Source organism: Dermacentor andersoni, chromosome 10 (genome assembly GCF_023375885.2).
Source record: "Dermacentor andersoni chromosome 10, qqDerAnde1_hic_scaffold, whole genome shotgun sequence".
Classification (NCBI taxonomy): Eukaryota; Metazoa; Arthropoda; class Arachnida; order Ixodida; family Ixodidae; genus Dermacentor; species Dermacentor andersoni.
The window spans coordinates 27,279,256-27,295,124 of NC_092823.1; the positions used below are offsets into that span (position 1 = coordinate 27,279,256).

A 15,869-nucleotide genomic window follows, 5' to 3' on the forward strand; every position below is an offset into this window, starting at 1 on the left:
TATACACGGATTCCGACCAGTACGTTCTACAAATGCAGCAGTCCCCACAATGAGTGAAACCTTAAATACCATCCTTCAAAATAACAAATTTGCTGTCGCAGCTTTTCTTGGCTTCAAAAAAGCATACGATAACATAGAGCACAATATGTTACATTACAAATTACGTAAATATGGCATCCGGAACACTATATAGCATGTCTTAGAGTTACCTTAAAGGTCGTCAACGAATTGTAATAATTAACAGCATCACTTTTCCCCTTCAGTGTATGCAAACAGGTGTGCCACAAGGTTCGGTATTAGGTCCGTTGTCTTACTTGCTATGCATAAATGGCTTACCACCAGTACTAACCACTGCCGAACTGCTCATATATGCTCACAACACCGCCCTTATTATTACTGGTGCAAATGTTTCAGATACAGAAGAAAGAAGGAGTACTGAACTAGCCAAAATAGCTGATTGGTTTACTGGTAACAAGCTTACCTATAATCCCAGTAAAACTATATGCATGGTATTTCATTCCTGAAATAATACTCCTCTACCGAATGATATACCACTACGCATTAATAATTGCCCCCTCGATCGTACTGACTCGTTCTCCTGCTTTGGTGGCCTTCTAGACAGCTGCTTGAATTGGCAGGTTCTCCTAGACGCTCTAAATTAGTTTCAAGTTGGTATGCGATCGTGCCAGCTCGTGAATACTTTGACGTTTCAATACTCCGTATTTTATAATTTATTCTAGTGAACTGCGACCTTTTGTACGGTGAAGAATCCGGGGTTCGGCATGTAAATCCTACCTCGAACCAGTACGACGGTTGCAAAAACGAGCTATACGTACGATAACTTTCTCGCGATACTGTGAACCAAGCGAACCCCTGTTGTCTATGCTAAAAATTTTGCCTTTTGATTTGCTACGAGAATTAGGATTAGCCACATGTATTAACTAAGTGATAAGATACAATGAGCCATTCCGCATTTAGTCACTCTGCACCCAAAACGCCACACTAGGAACCAAACTTTTGGTAACTTAAATATCCCGTCAATATGAAACGCCTACGGTAAACGACTGCTCACATTATGCTGGAATAAAGGCATGGAATGGTAATCCACATTACATAAAGAACTCGCAGAACTTATTGAGAGCAATGAAAATGTAATGTTTCGAAGTTATCTCTGCTTCTTAAATTTATTTTTCTGTTCTCTTTTTGTTAAACCATCTACCACTAATATTTCGTAAGGTTTTTCTTGTGTTTATTTCGAAGTGTTTTAATTTCCCGGCTCTCCTTGCTAAACTTTCGAAAGGACTAATAATAGTACCTATACAATGCGTTATGATTTTGCAAATCCGTGGACTACCACTACTGGTTATTCCCGTATTTATTGCAAAACGTAGAATTTTCGTATTTTTTTGTTAATATATTTGCAACTCTTTACTAGCATTATTTTATAACAGTTTCGTATAAGTACATTTTGAAATAGGCCCCGTACTAGCCTTTTGCTATGGGACAACACAGATTGTGCGTATATTGTATAATGGAATGTATGTGTGTGTAATAAAGAAATAAAGAAAAAAAGGAAGAAAAGTTCCAGGACCCCTGAATAATTGTATTACAGGATACTCACCTTAACTCTACCTCAACTACATATACAATAGTTTGGCTATTCTCAAATTCGTGATAATTTATTGTTTTCGTTTTATTTGTTCAATAAGGTAGACCCAAATGGAGGTCCAAGCAGGAGGGGCAGAACACATGAATATTTATGTGCATATACATAAACATGAAAAACGAATACAAATGCAATGCAACTTATGCAATGATCAGAAAGAATGAAAGCGAGAACTAAATAAGATTAACTTAATATACACTGAAGGAATAAAACTTGACATACATTAGAACAGTATCAGATTATCAGTATCAGTATTAGGTTTTACTTAAAATTTCGCTATTACCTATTGCTATATCCTAGTTCAGAGTGCAGCACCATTTCCCCAGAGTGGTACGTCCGAAACATATTTTTTATGGTGGACCGAAAACTGAATATGACCTTGCCGTGAGCTTCCTAAATAATGCTTTGCATAATTATTGGTGTTACTTGCATTATTATTGGTGTTACTTATTATCGGTGTTACCATTATCACTTTGTGCGGCGTTTGTGGCACTCTTTTTCTCTTTGTGTTTACAAATTTTTCTTCAGTAATTGGAAAGCCTAGGCCTAAAAAAGCCACAATATGCATTCATGTTCACCGTCGTTGTGCTTGACTCGAAAAGGTAACGGATGCCCGAAGATTTTTGACTGTGCTGTTATTTGCCTTCTAAGCGGTGGAGAGTTCTCTATATGCGGTAGAAACGCCCCATATCGCTGCTACTGTTACCTCAAACTCCGGTCAGGTGAGTTACTGCTTTTATCACCTAATCTGTCCAATATACGTACCATCACATAATTAAATATGAGAGTAAAATATATTGCTTAGCAGCGTACTTAAAATATTGTGAGTGGATAGGACACCGCCTTCTGAAGCCATATTTTGCGATTGCAGTTCGCTTGGGCTTCAATATATCTTAAAGTCATAATTCTAAAATGTCAGGCCAGTGCGTTACTACATGGACAATGATTTGGGTAGCGAAATAGGAAATACGCCTCTCTAAGCTAAGAAGAACCCGCTTGAAAGCAAGTTAAATGATATGCTCGAGTGGCTCGTACTATAAAGAAACGACATGATTATATAAAGAAGCTTGACAGCAGGTTCCTAGCGACAAGCAGATTCCTACACGGGACATGTTTTGTTGGACTGCTAATTTTATTTCAACATCAAACATCAATTTTAGGTTAGGCCTAAGTGAGTTCGTGCCGCACAGGGGGGAAAACATCGGATCGTTACCATGCTCCCTATCAGGCATGCAAGAGAAGTGATGAAATGAAGTCCTGTCGCAGGTTTTGTTTTTTTGTGTGCACCTGAATGACAAAGTAAAAGTTTGTTAAAGTGTTGCCGCTGTCTTAACCGAGACACCTGCTGAGCGTCCTTATGTTAGAAACCCCTGGGATACTTCCAACTCACGAGAGTGATAGCATCGTATCAGTATTATATCAAAACATAATTTACAAAACTCAAATTGCGAAAGCGTATGATTAGTATATTATCTTATCTAATAACAATACTCAATGATTGTGAAATAACAGAAACTCAATGCAAATATTTCTGATGCGCAGAGCATATATGTAGTTCTACATAACAATTCAGTTTTGACCCTGTCGTATACTGACCCACTACGAAGCAAAGCAAGCATTGTTGCAGTTGTAATTCATTAAACGTTTTTATATAAACGAAGGTGAGAAGGCAACTAACGATATCATCCTTCCTACTACAGTGGCGCCGCCTACAGCGATGTCTACATCTACAACGACTGCACGACCTTTGACAGTGCGGCCTTCGGACTATGTCCGAAGTAAGTACCATTAAGTCTCACATACACACTCATTGCAATACTTCGAATTGCAATATGTAAGTATAGGACAAGGCCCGATAGCTAGATAATTCCTTTAAACAGCTTTATAACAATGGTTCAGGAAACTTGCCCTGAGGAAGGACAGTAATTCAGATAACATCAAAGCAAAGCTAAATGCAAACACATACACATTAGCATGTTTTGATAAAGGACGAAATCGTACCGCTTTGTAGACACCAATTCCGGCGCCTTCCGATACACCAACCACTTTCTTAGTTATATTGTGCAAACACAGTGCTCATGTTTCATAATGTTTTAGATCGCAAGCTTTAACTTGAGAAGTGCTGCTACAGAGAATAGAAAGAATAAGCTTCCCATCGTACTTTTGTCGGTTCTACTTATTTTGTCCTGCATTGTAGAAAACAGTGAAAGTTGTCCCCCCAGCTCGCATTGTATATTTTATTACTAATTTGCTTTATTGCCCCCCCCCCCCCAAGCATACGCCATAAAGTAAAGAAAATGTGCATTTCTCAATATTAATTTAACTGGTTAGCGTAATAAGTGGGTGCTAAAGCGTCTCCCGCCAAACTTGTTCCCCGTGATGTACACAGCTGTTTCTCGAAACATTCACCTGGGATTGCAAAGCAAGAATGGAAACTTCTAGTCATTAGATCTCATTACACGCAGAAAAGTTCTTGTCATTTGTAGTTTTAATGCAGCTCAAGGCACCTAAATATGGTACGACCTGTTTACAATTCAAGAGATCTTACATACAGCTGAAATGAAGATGACAAGTGACGGGCCATTTGATTTCGTCATTCCCAATCAGTGCATATTAAAAATAATGCCAGAAGCTATTTCGCTCTCCTATATTACTAGGAAAGCCTATCTTGGCGCTCCGCCATCATCCACGAAGCAAGCAGCCTGTTGAAAGCGGGAAAGGCGAATAGAATGGAATGCCACAAGTTAACAAGACCGCGTAACTGCTAGAATGGCAAAGGCTACAACGTTCTTCGTTTCATGCACGCCTACCTGCAGCATCATGCTCTGTTTGTTTCATGATGCCAGTGAGTTAAAAGTGCACACGCCAGCTTTTTACGTAATAATGAGGCGCCTGTTTAGCACCACTTACTAAAATATACTTTTTTGCAATAATCCATCATTAATGCGTAATTGTGTTTCTGGAATTATCCTATACCTGTAAATTTCCTAATTTCATCAAGCCACTTGGTTGCATGGTACGCTTAACAGTGTTCCGCTTTCCTTGGCACCTGATCTTTAATCAAGTAGGTGATTACATAAAACTACCCATTAAATCCTCTTAGCTCTACATAACGTGCCAGACTTCACTCCTTTTCCTTAAGGGGAAGCCACTAGCTCTCGATCAACTCATATTTCTCTCTTCCAAGCATGTCACATGCAAAAATATTTTGATTAGACGATCGGTGAACGGATCTGGATGAAATGTGTTCCGCTGAAGAGCATAATTACTTTACCAACTGCGAGAAATAAAACATCACTTTAGGGTTTCAAATATTTTGTGAAAATTGTGAATGAGCGGTAACCTGCAAAATATTCAAAGACAAACTGTGCGGAGTGCCTAACTCAGTACCAACAAATTATGCAGATCCAATGCGCATGTTGTAATTCGTGTGAAGCGTAGTTTTCTCGAACGGGTAAATACTTAGAAAATAAATGTAATGAGTACAATGTCTTGTAATCCTATGCAATTTGTGAACTCATGGGATGTTGTTGTTTATGGAGTACAGCATTCACAAGCTATTGCTTAATCGATAGAGCACTTTATGCTAGCGCACGCTGCAAAACGCTCAAGGAGTGATGTCACGAGATCAAAAGTAATGCTTGGTGGTTTTAGTAGAATAATGGCGAGAATAGGTGCATGCGGAGAAAAGTACTTCGTCAAAGTCAGTGGTAGAGTTACCTGTTGCTCGTCTGTTTAATTCTTGCATGTGTGGCGGAATGCAAAGTGGCACGTGCCTTGTGATTTCGGTACGACAACATCGTAAAAAAATATCAGTGCTCATATTCGCCGCTGCGAACCAAGTGGCAGCGTTTCAGATGGTTGCACGGCAGTTGTGTCATAGCAGCAGGGAACACACTGAACCAACTGGTATTTTGCATCTTCTCCAGCCTGTTCTTGTAGATGGTGGTGTTGTTGACTTTGCACAATGGTGACACGCGTCGTGTATCTCGAGAACTACGAGACGCAACGAGAGGAACATTTCTCCTATGAGCCAACTTGCGCTGATGTCGACCAATTCGCCTGGATAGCGTAAACCCTCTGGTCAGCCTCTCCGCCACTAATGAATTACATTCAGACTTATTTTTTCGTAGTGGTGTCAGCACCATTTCTGTTGCACTCGTGCGTAGGCATGAGTGCAACATGCATACAATGTGAGGTTCCATCATATTAGGCTCACGAACCCGCAAGCTGTTCACAAGCAACTTAAGACTATGTCCAACCACTTTCCCACCATCACTGGCGTTTCCGCTTTCGGACGAAGAGGTACAATGTGTAGGTCATCAAATCAGACCTGTGTTGAAGACCTACTGAATGCACATCATTCCATTCCACTCCGGCGAGTGCTTTTATCCAGTGTCGCCATGCGTGCACCAAGGGTCTCATACGGGGCGTAATCTCCCGCTTAGAACCAGCTGAAAGCATAGAAAAGCTCCCGTAGCAGGCGTCATTGCTATTTACCGTTGCAATCGTCTTGTACATAACGAGAGGATTCCGACTGAATCAGTTATTGCCGTGTTTGTGGGCACATCGTGTCTGTAAAAAATAAAGGTGCGACCTCTTGTCTTCCGTGTAGGACACTCGCGTCACACGTCCTATCCAATGTCAGAATCGTTGGAGATTCAGGCACAGTGCAGGAGGATGTAAGGCTAGCTTGCGTTGACGCACTTGTGGACGTGGTCGCCCCTCATACGAATTTTCCGCAGAATCTCAAATGTCCTGCCTCTGTAGGGGAACATACCAAACACACTATGCGAACTAATCAGCTCGGGCTGAAGAAATACTAATTTTTGAAGTATTGCACCGCTGTCGCAGCTCCCGAACAGATTCAATTGAAGTCGTGGAATACAGGGCCTTTGGATAATGTGGTATTACAGCGCGCGATACTCGTTGCATGCGTATTAATCTTTCGGAAGCAATTGACTCTGCTGTGACAAAAGCAATGGCTAAAGCTATGAATAAATTTGTATCAAGCCTATCCGAATGGTTGGCACAGATCATTTGCAACCAGAGTATGAAAAAAAAACGTCATCCCTTTCGTCCGAAATGCGAATCAACGACGGCGGTAACAAATTAGTGCACAACTGTAAAAAGTAAGGATAATAGTTTCAAGGGTCGTATCAACTTAGATATATTACTTACTGATTTAACCAGTGTATGGTGCCAACGCGCAGTGACAGTGACAAGAACTTTATTAGAGTATCCTCAGGAACTTGATTGGGGTGAACCGAAGGCTCCCCAATCAAGTTGGTGGCTCGGCACACGACGGGACAAGGAGGTGGTGACTCTCCGCGACGTCGCGGGCCCTCTGGATGGCCGGTAGTTGGTCGTGAAATCCGAGCTCGTCAGCAAGGCATCCCACTTGGACGTGTACTGAAGGTTGGAGTGCGCGTTGTACGGGCACAGCCAAAGCATGTGGTCGAAGGAGTAGCATGCGTGACCGCATTTGGAGCATGTCTGCGGGAAGTTCGGGTCTATCCAACTAAGCACAATGGGGATGAGGTAGGGCCTGGTCTATAGGAGCCTGAAAGTAACAGCCTGAGCCCTGTTAGGTTTCGCGTTGGGGGGACGGAATTTCCTCCTGCTGTGTCTGTAATGCGACGTAATTTCGTGATAGGTGGTAAGATGACCTTCGAAGGTGCAATCCTATGGGAGAGCCGGACCGTTAGCTCGGGTGCGATTCGTGAATTCACGCGCCAGGCAGTTGGCCTGCTCGTTATGGTTGCAACCCGCTTGGTTGGTTTGATCGTTCACGTGGGCCGAGAACCACGCTATGGTATGACCTCTAGTTTCTTCTCCCGTACCAACACGATATGATCTGTTGACTATGCCGGCTGCATGTTTAGAAACTAGAGCGGACGAGAAAGCGCTGACCGCCGTGCACGAGTCGCAGAAAATGGTCGTCGGGCCTTTGCGGTTTGAAGAGCGAAGGCTATCGCGGTTTTCATCCTCTCATTCGTGTTTTAAGTGCAGATTAACACGGCGCTAAATGTTCCACGCGCGTCAACGATGGAGATCGCAAACCTGCCTTCGCTGCCATATTTGGCGTCGTCGACGAAGAATGCATCTGCCCCGTAAGAATCTATTCGTCGAAGGATGGTTCTAGCCCGCGCTCTTCTGCGACCTTCGTTATATATTGGGTGGATGTTCCTCGGTACGAGCTCAACCTTTATATCTTCCCGAGATAATTTAGACACGGTGTGTCTGTCGAGCGGTGCCTCTATAGGGAGTAGACCAGCTTCATCAAGAATCTTGATTCCCGGATCAGTTGACGAAAGCCTGGAGATCTGTGCAAAACTGGGCTGCCGTGCTTGCTCACAAGAGCATTTTAACAGCGAGTGTCTGCGCTCATCGAGTGTGATGTGTTAATCTTTCCTCGTGCCAGCGCGCACGAGAAAAGATTAACACATCACACTCGATGAGCGCAGACACTCGCTGTCAAAAAGATGGTGTGAGCAAGCGCGGCAGCTGCAGCGAGCGAAGTGACCTTCGTGGTGCGGTCTACTGCTGCAACGCGAGAGGGGCGAGCACAGAGCGCGCTCAAAGGTATCGCCTGTCTGCACACTGTTGTTAAGATATGGCGCGCGTAAGCGCGCGCTGCCCTACAAAGTACATACACACTTGTTGCCACTCTCCCGCGCTGCGTCAACATATGGCGCGCAATATTGAGCCGCAGTCATCAGTTCATCTTGCGCATGGTCACGAAATGCGTAGTTGCTGCTGGAGCACAACGCCGCCAGCACCCTACCTTCCTCACATCGTCTAATGTTCTTTTAGACCTGGTAAATTATTGAATAAAAATGCGTGGATTCTGTTGCAATGAAAGCTATCCAAAGTAATTATGATGCTTAAGAAACAAAGTGGAAAGTATATTTTGAAGAAGATTAGGCCAATTGCATTTAAGTCAAACGTAATAAAATCAACTGCGAAGCCTCTTAACCTTTATATTGCTACGGAACAGTACTTGCGATGACAAAGAGGCGAGCAGGGTGAAGGCGACGACGACGATTAGAGGCTAGCGCGGGCTGTTGCCTCTCGACAAAGTGCGGCGTATTTCCTTGTAAATATACTTCTATACAGCTTTTCGTCTGCGTCTTCCTACGTAACAATATAATGAAACTTGTAAATGATAATTCAATTCTTAGTCCCTGTCACATTAGTTTCAGGGCTGGCTGCTTCCTCTGGCATGCCCATGTCTGAGTAGAAAGAAGCATACAAATCATTCGACGACACAAGCAATAGGCTGCTTCAGTGACGCTCGACACCCTTAAAGCATACGATACCGTGAAATAGACTGTTTTGATAAATCGATTAATATCCTGTCGTGTTCCTGGGTATATAGCCCCATGTATTAACGTTTTTATAGGTGACAGAGAATTGTATTGGAATAAAAGCGGCTTTTCTTCGTCAAGCTATAAACCAACGCGCGAAGTACCCCAAGGCTCAGTCTTTTCCCCTGTGCTTTTTAATATCCTCATGAGCACAACGCGTCCTCCTGACGAAGTAACTACCTAGGTTTATGCGCACGATATTGCGTCTTTCGCATCTGCCAATGACAGCCACTCGCTGTATTGACGACTAGAAGCTCACCTTGTGCCCTGGAGAGAGGGTCAGATTAGTTTTTACTCAATGCCTGGAAATGTGCCCTTCTCGTTTTTTCCGTACAAAACCCTGTGGATATCTCATGGCCTTACCACCTTCAAGACATACCACAGGAAGAATCTGTTAATACCTTAGAGTGATTTATAACGCCTCTCTTAACTGGCGTCCCGATATAGACTATGTGACTGTAAGAGGTATCCGTGCAATTGGCATTTTGCGTATGCTGAGCAATCGTCAAATGAAACCGAGAAGAAATGCACTCCTAACGATATATCCTATGTACATTCGTTCTGTTTTATGGCGGGGAATATCGAGCGCCGACCAATCGTTCAAAAATGAAAAAAAAGGATGTTCGGTCCCACTACGGGAGCCTTGTTCACAATGAAGGGAATGAAAAGGCGTGTTTATATACGTTTCACAGTGTGACTTAAGCATCGGGTGTATAACGGGGGCAGGTTGCCTCAGTTGCGATTGAGGGTGTGCCAGGTCGTCTGAATATGAGGTTGTCGTCTTGTTCTTTTCTTTTCCAATTATCTTCGCGCTATCCCAGTTGATTTCATGGCCCGTGCACACTACGTGTTCACCCAGCGCGTTTGTTGCCACGTACTTGCTTTTGACGTCATAGTTGTGCTGTCATATTGAGGTAATGATTCGTCGGATGTTGGAAGGAAATGTGGTGGGCGCTTAGCCGATCGGGGTGACCCGCTGCCCATACGGGCGAGGATCCATCGACCATTCTGAGTGCCTTGAAGGCGGTGCAGCTCCGCAGCACAGAGGACTTGAATTAGCTCGTCAATAGTATAGTGCACCCCCAGTTTACATAGGAATCTATCGGTTAACCTGTTCCGCAAAAAAAATCAGGGCCACCTTGTAGGCCTGTCTAATAAGGCAGTCGAGTTTAGCACATTCAGCATTTTGGAGAACAAGGCAGGGGAGTGCGTAGGCGAGGCGGCTGATTACGAAGGCCTGAATGAGATGGCCGAGGCCTCGTTCCTCCATATCCCGCTTCAGAGCGGTCACCCGATGTAGGAGGCATGTGATCTGGCTGACAGTAATCTGCAACTTTTCGATGGTGACGCCGTTTCAGTGGTCGCTATGTAGTATAATGCCCAGGACTCCTATGGAATGCGCTTGGGCGATGGGTCGATTGTTTGCATGGACCGTGATTGTGGCTGGGGTTGGTTTGTACTTACTTCTGTCGGTTGGTCGAAGTACGAGGAGTTCCGATTTGTGTTGGCAGTAGTCCAACACAAAGTTTGGAGTTTCCTTTAATGCTCCATCCGACCCATCGCACATCCAGAGAGTGTGATGCCTTCCGCATAGAGCGTATGACATGAGTCAGGGACTGTGGCTACCTTTGGGAGTACGGTGCGCAAAGTTAAATTGAAGATGAAAGGGGAGAGGACTGCGCCTTGCGGATTGCCTCTGTCACCTAGTTGGATTGGTGGAGATCGCAGTTCCTCGACCGCGAGCTGGACAGTTCGGCAGCTGCGAAAGGATTTGATGCAATTGGAAGTGCATGTGCCGTGCTGCAGGTCGGCGAGGCTCTCAAGTATGGCTGCGTGAAGCACGCTGTCAAATGTTTTGTGAATGCTCAGACTAAGGAGAGCCTTCGCACTCGTGACGCTGTCTGGGTGCAGGAGGTATTTGTGCATATACACTAGGGCGTCCTCGTTGGAAAAGTGGTGGCGAAACCCCAGCATAGCCTGCGGAATGAGAGCGTGTTCTTCCACACTTTTCCGTACGGCTCACAACCACGCGTTCCATGAGCTTGCCGAGGCAGGAAGTAAAAGATATGGGGCGAAGACTCTCGAGATTGAGTTCCATGCCAGGTTGGGAACAAACGCGACCCTAACATGTTTCCACTCTGGGGACAGCCGGCGGGAACGACTGAATTGGTATACGCATTCGGTGATGGCGCCTGCTTATTTGGGATCGAGGTTTCGGACTGCTTTCTCGGTAATTACATCGGGGGCCGGCGCTGACGACGTGTGCAATTGTGTGGATCGCAAGTCGCGATGTCGATTGTGGATTGCTCTGCAGGTGCTTCCACCTTGTGGGTCGTGTCGGCCACGTCGCGGCTCAGCGACTATGTCTATTGAAATAGGTCAGAGATGGAGCTAGGCGCTGTGTTCTCGCGCAGCTGTGGAAATTTGTCCTACTTGGTTACGCGGGCCTCGGTTGCCGGCGACTTCCTCACAGCCGTCTTGAGAGTGAGCGGCAGCATATGATGGCCACTACCCACCGTGTGCCGGGTATTGAGTCACTGGGCTCCCGGCATTACTCTGCTTAATGCAGATCTGGCGTCATGTGTCGAAACATGCTGTTGCTGACCAACGTGGGTCTAAAGCCCTGTATGGTTTTCTATATGCGGGTGGCTTTGCGATTTGGCTTGAAGTAGCACCAGGAAGGGTGTCTTGCGTCGAGAGCGCCCAAAACGAGTAGTTAGGCCTATTTTGCCAGTAGGGACGCCTTGCGCAGTATATTTTGCATGTCGGTGGCCCTAGTGTTTCGGTGAGCTGTATATGCTGAGCATCATCATCATCATCAGCCTGGTGACGCCCACTGCAGGGCAAAGGCCTCTCCCATACTTCTCCAACAGCCCCGGTCATGTACTAATTGTGGCCATGTTGTACCTGCAAGCTTCTTAATCTCATCCCCCCACCTAACTTTCTGCCGTCCCCTGCTACGCTTCCCTTCCCTTGGAATCCAGTCCGTAACCCTTAATGACCATCGGTTATCTTCCCTCCTGATTACATGTCCTGCCCATGCCCATTTCTTTTTCTTGATTTCAACTAAGATGTTATTAACTCCGGTTTGTTCCCTTACCCAATCTGCTCTTTTCTTATCTCTTAACGTTACACCCATCATTCTTCGTTCCATAGCTCGTTGCGTCGTCCTCAATTTGAGTAGAACCCTTTTCTTAAGCCTCCAGTTTTCTGCGCCGTAGGTGAGTACTGGTAAGACACACCTATTATACACTTTTCTCTTGAGGAATAATGGCAACCTGCTGTTCATGATCTGAGAATGCCTGCCAAACGCACCCCAGCCCATTCTTATTCTTCTGATTATTTCCGTCTCATGATCCGGATCCGCCGTCACTACCTGTCCTAAGTAAATGTATTCCCTTACCACTTCCAGTGCCTCGCTACCTATTGTAAATTGCTGTTCTCTTCCGAGATTGTTAAACATTACTTTAGTTTTCTGCAGGTCAATTTTTAGACCCACTCTTCTGCTTTGCCTCTCCAGGTCAGTGAGCATGCATTGCAATTGGTCGCCTGATTTACTAAGCAAGGCAATATCATCAGCGAATCGCAAGTTATTAAGATATTCTCCATTAACTTTTATCCCCAATTCTTCCCAATCCAGGTCTCTGAATACCTCCTGTAAACACGCTGTGAATAGCATTGGAGAGATCGTATCTCCCTGCCTGACGCCTTTCTTTATTGGGATTTTATTGCTTTCTTTGTGGAGGACTACGGTGGAGGACTATGCTGAGCATAAATAGCGAATTTTCCGGACTTGCTGGGTGACACCTCAAGCAGAGTGTGATGAACATCCGTGTCTTCAATTTCGTGCTGCGTGGCAGCGAGGTTTCTGAGTACTAGGATGGCTGTGGAGGGATGTGTCCTGCCCGCTTTGCATTGATGATTGCACAGAGTGTAACCAGGTAGCTTGACGGGAATGTTTGTCTCGTGCATACCGATAATGTCATGTTTGTCCTGCGTGTGCTGGATCTGTAACTGCCGGTGGCCTCGCTTGGAGCGGTAGTCCCTACAGCTCCATTGTCATACGTTCAATGTGGTGCGCAGGGCCATATTAAGGCAGTGATAGATGGGCCCTGCTTAGTGGGAACTCACAACTACCTTCATTCGAAGGCATACACGAACTTATGTACACAACCCGTAGCCACGTGCTCTCTTATCGATGGCGCCATTATCAGTGCGCAGGTAAAAAACGCAAAGCCCTGTAATTTACTGCTACACTATGAGGCGGCTTAAAGATACAAATTCACTGTCATGCAAATTTAGCGGTGATATGCTTACACAATGCGACCCTTTTTCCTGATATATCAGGCCCCAATAACCTCCGTCGTGGTCCGATTTTTATGCGCGGATAGTATTGTAGTGTTTTTATAGATTGGAATGCACGCATGCTCAGAGCAATGCCGCGAGACATGTGAGTAGGCATTGCCCATCAGCGAGCCCCTATGCTCATACAATCTAATTTTCAGGCAACGACCTGTTTGACCGATATAGACGTGACCGCAGGAAAACGGAAGCTCGTAAACAACTACCATTCTACAGTGCAGTACTGCCTTTCCCAGCATGAGTGGTGGCAGCCTGAGCCAATTTCCTATCAATTTTACCAGAAATTTTGATCATCTTTTTAGGGGAAGAAAAAACAGCCTTTACATCAAACCTGCCTGCTACATTCCTGAGGCTGTGTGATAGCTTATGCACATATGGAATTACAACTACTTCTTTCTTCTTGTCGGCAGGCTCTGGATTGTCCATTCTTGTGGCTACTCCTACTTTTACACGGTTAGCAAGCTTCTGTAAGGTCATGCAGATAGCACTCTCTCGAAAACCTGCCGCTCTCAAACGCTCCAGTTGTTTTAAGAAACTCTCAGGCGTCTGGTGAAAACACAATTTCGAATGTGCTGAAAATAGAACCGAAAAAACAATGCCATTTTTTATCACCTTGGAATGTGTGGAGTGAACATTTAAAATTGGCTTTTCTGACCTTGGGCAATACATCCAGCACACATGCGTATTAGTTAGTTTGAGCCTCATATCCAAAAATCGTAGCTCGTTCTTATCTTAGCTCGTTCGGTTTGATGTTAAGGTTGTTTTTTTCTGCCCCTAACACGATGATTAAAATTTGGGTTAAGATTGATAGGAAATTGGCCCAGGCTGCCTCCACTCATGCTGAGAAAGCTTGTAATGTTAAGCGTACTTCCCCGTTTGTGCACTGTAGAATGTGAGTTCTTTACGAGCCTCCATTTTCGTGCGGTCACGTCTATATCGGTCAAACAGTTTGTGTCCTGAATATTATATTGTCTGACCATAGGCGGTCGCTCACGAGTAATGCCTACACACATGTCACGCAGCGTTGCTCTGAGCATGGGCGCACTCCAATCTATAAAAACACTACAATACCTTCCGCGCATAAAAATCAGACCACGAGGGAGATTATTGAGGCCTACTATATCAGGAAAAATGGTCGCGTTGTGTAAGCATGCCATCGTTAAATTTGGATGACAGTGAATTTGAATTTTTAAGCCGCCTCATAGTGTAGCATTAGATTACAGGGTTTTGCGTTTTTTGCCTGCGCACTGATAATGACGCCATCGATGGGAGAGCACGTGGCTATGGGTTGTGCACATATCTTTGTGTATGCCGTCGAATAATGTTAGTTGTGAGTACAGCGCTGTTCTGTGTGTTCCTGCCTTCTCTCTTCATCTTATTGCGCTGCCCCTTCAAGATGTTTACCAAGTTGAGAAACGTCGCCTTTTATCTGGCGGACGTTGCGAAACTATACTTTCCAAACCATGAAGCCGACCTAACTTCGTGGTTGGTCTTCAAGACCCGCTTTACCCAAGTCTTCGGCCGGCCAGCAGTAAGAAAGCTTCGTGCAGAACACCGTTTGCGCACATAATCCCAAGAGGCCGGAGAGAACTTCACGAGCTACACTGAGGACATCATTGACCTTTGCAAACGGGTGAACAGGTCAATGTCAGAGGAGGAGAAGATCAAAGATATAATGAAGGGTATTGAGGACGACGCGTTTCAAATGTTTTTATCGAAGAGTCCTCACACTGTCGCTGAAGTGGTAGAATTGTGTCAGAGTTACGACAAGTTGTGCAGGCAACGCCTTGACACGTCCCACCCTGCCTGCCGACTCTCTGTCAAGCCTAGGAGTTGATGACAGCCATTCTGCTCTTTTCATAAACATTCAGGAATTCGTTCGCGCAGAGGTCGCCCGCTAGCTATCTTTGATATCTTAGGCCCCGGAACCACAACCTGCTTTGCCTCCTACGATCCACGACTTCATTCAAGAGCAAGTATTTCAAGCCGATCCTCGAGCTGCGGAGCTGGAACCAGTCACTGCACCTCTCACTTACACTGAAGCAGTTTCCCGATCTGGCCCACAAACGCTCTTGCTGCCCTATATGCATCGACCGCCGACATTTTCGCCGCCATCTATGCCGCTACCCGACCGACAACATTTTCCGCGAACTTCCGCGAACTCGCGAACATCTGAGCGATAGATGCCGCGCCTTTCTTTCCGATGCTTTGAAGGCACTACTCGACGAATGCCGAATCGTCCACCGCACCAGTACAGCGTACCATCTGCAAACTAACGGCATGACGGAGCGCTTCAACCGTACTCTTGGCGATATGCTCTCGATGTACGTCGCCTCGGATCATTCAAACTGGGACCAAGTTCTCCCTTTCGTGACATATGCGTACAATACTGCGGCCCAAACAACTACTGGATTTTGCGCTTACTTTCTCCTATACCGGACGAGAACCTTCTACTACGCTCGATACCATTC

The 15,869-nt window shown here is 45.2% G+C and overlaps 1 protein-coding gene across 1 annotated transcript in view; it reads left to right on the forward strand.

The window, feature by feature from the left end:
• LOC126519122 (uncharacterized) overlaps positions 1 to 15,869 on the forward strand; it is a 148,578-nt gene that overhangs the window by 73,996 nt on the left and 58,713 nt on the right. The window contains exons 5-6 of the mRNA XM_055065161.1: positions 2,269 to 2,388; positions 3,367 to 3,444. Coding sequence (XP_054921136.1) covers positions 2,269 to 2,388; positions 3,367 to 3,444 — 198 coding nt within the window. The remainder of the gene's footprint in view (positions 1 to 2,268; positions 2,389 to 3,366; positions 3,445 to 15,869) is intronic.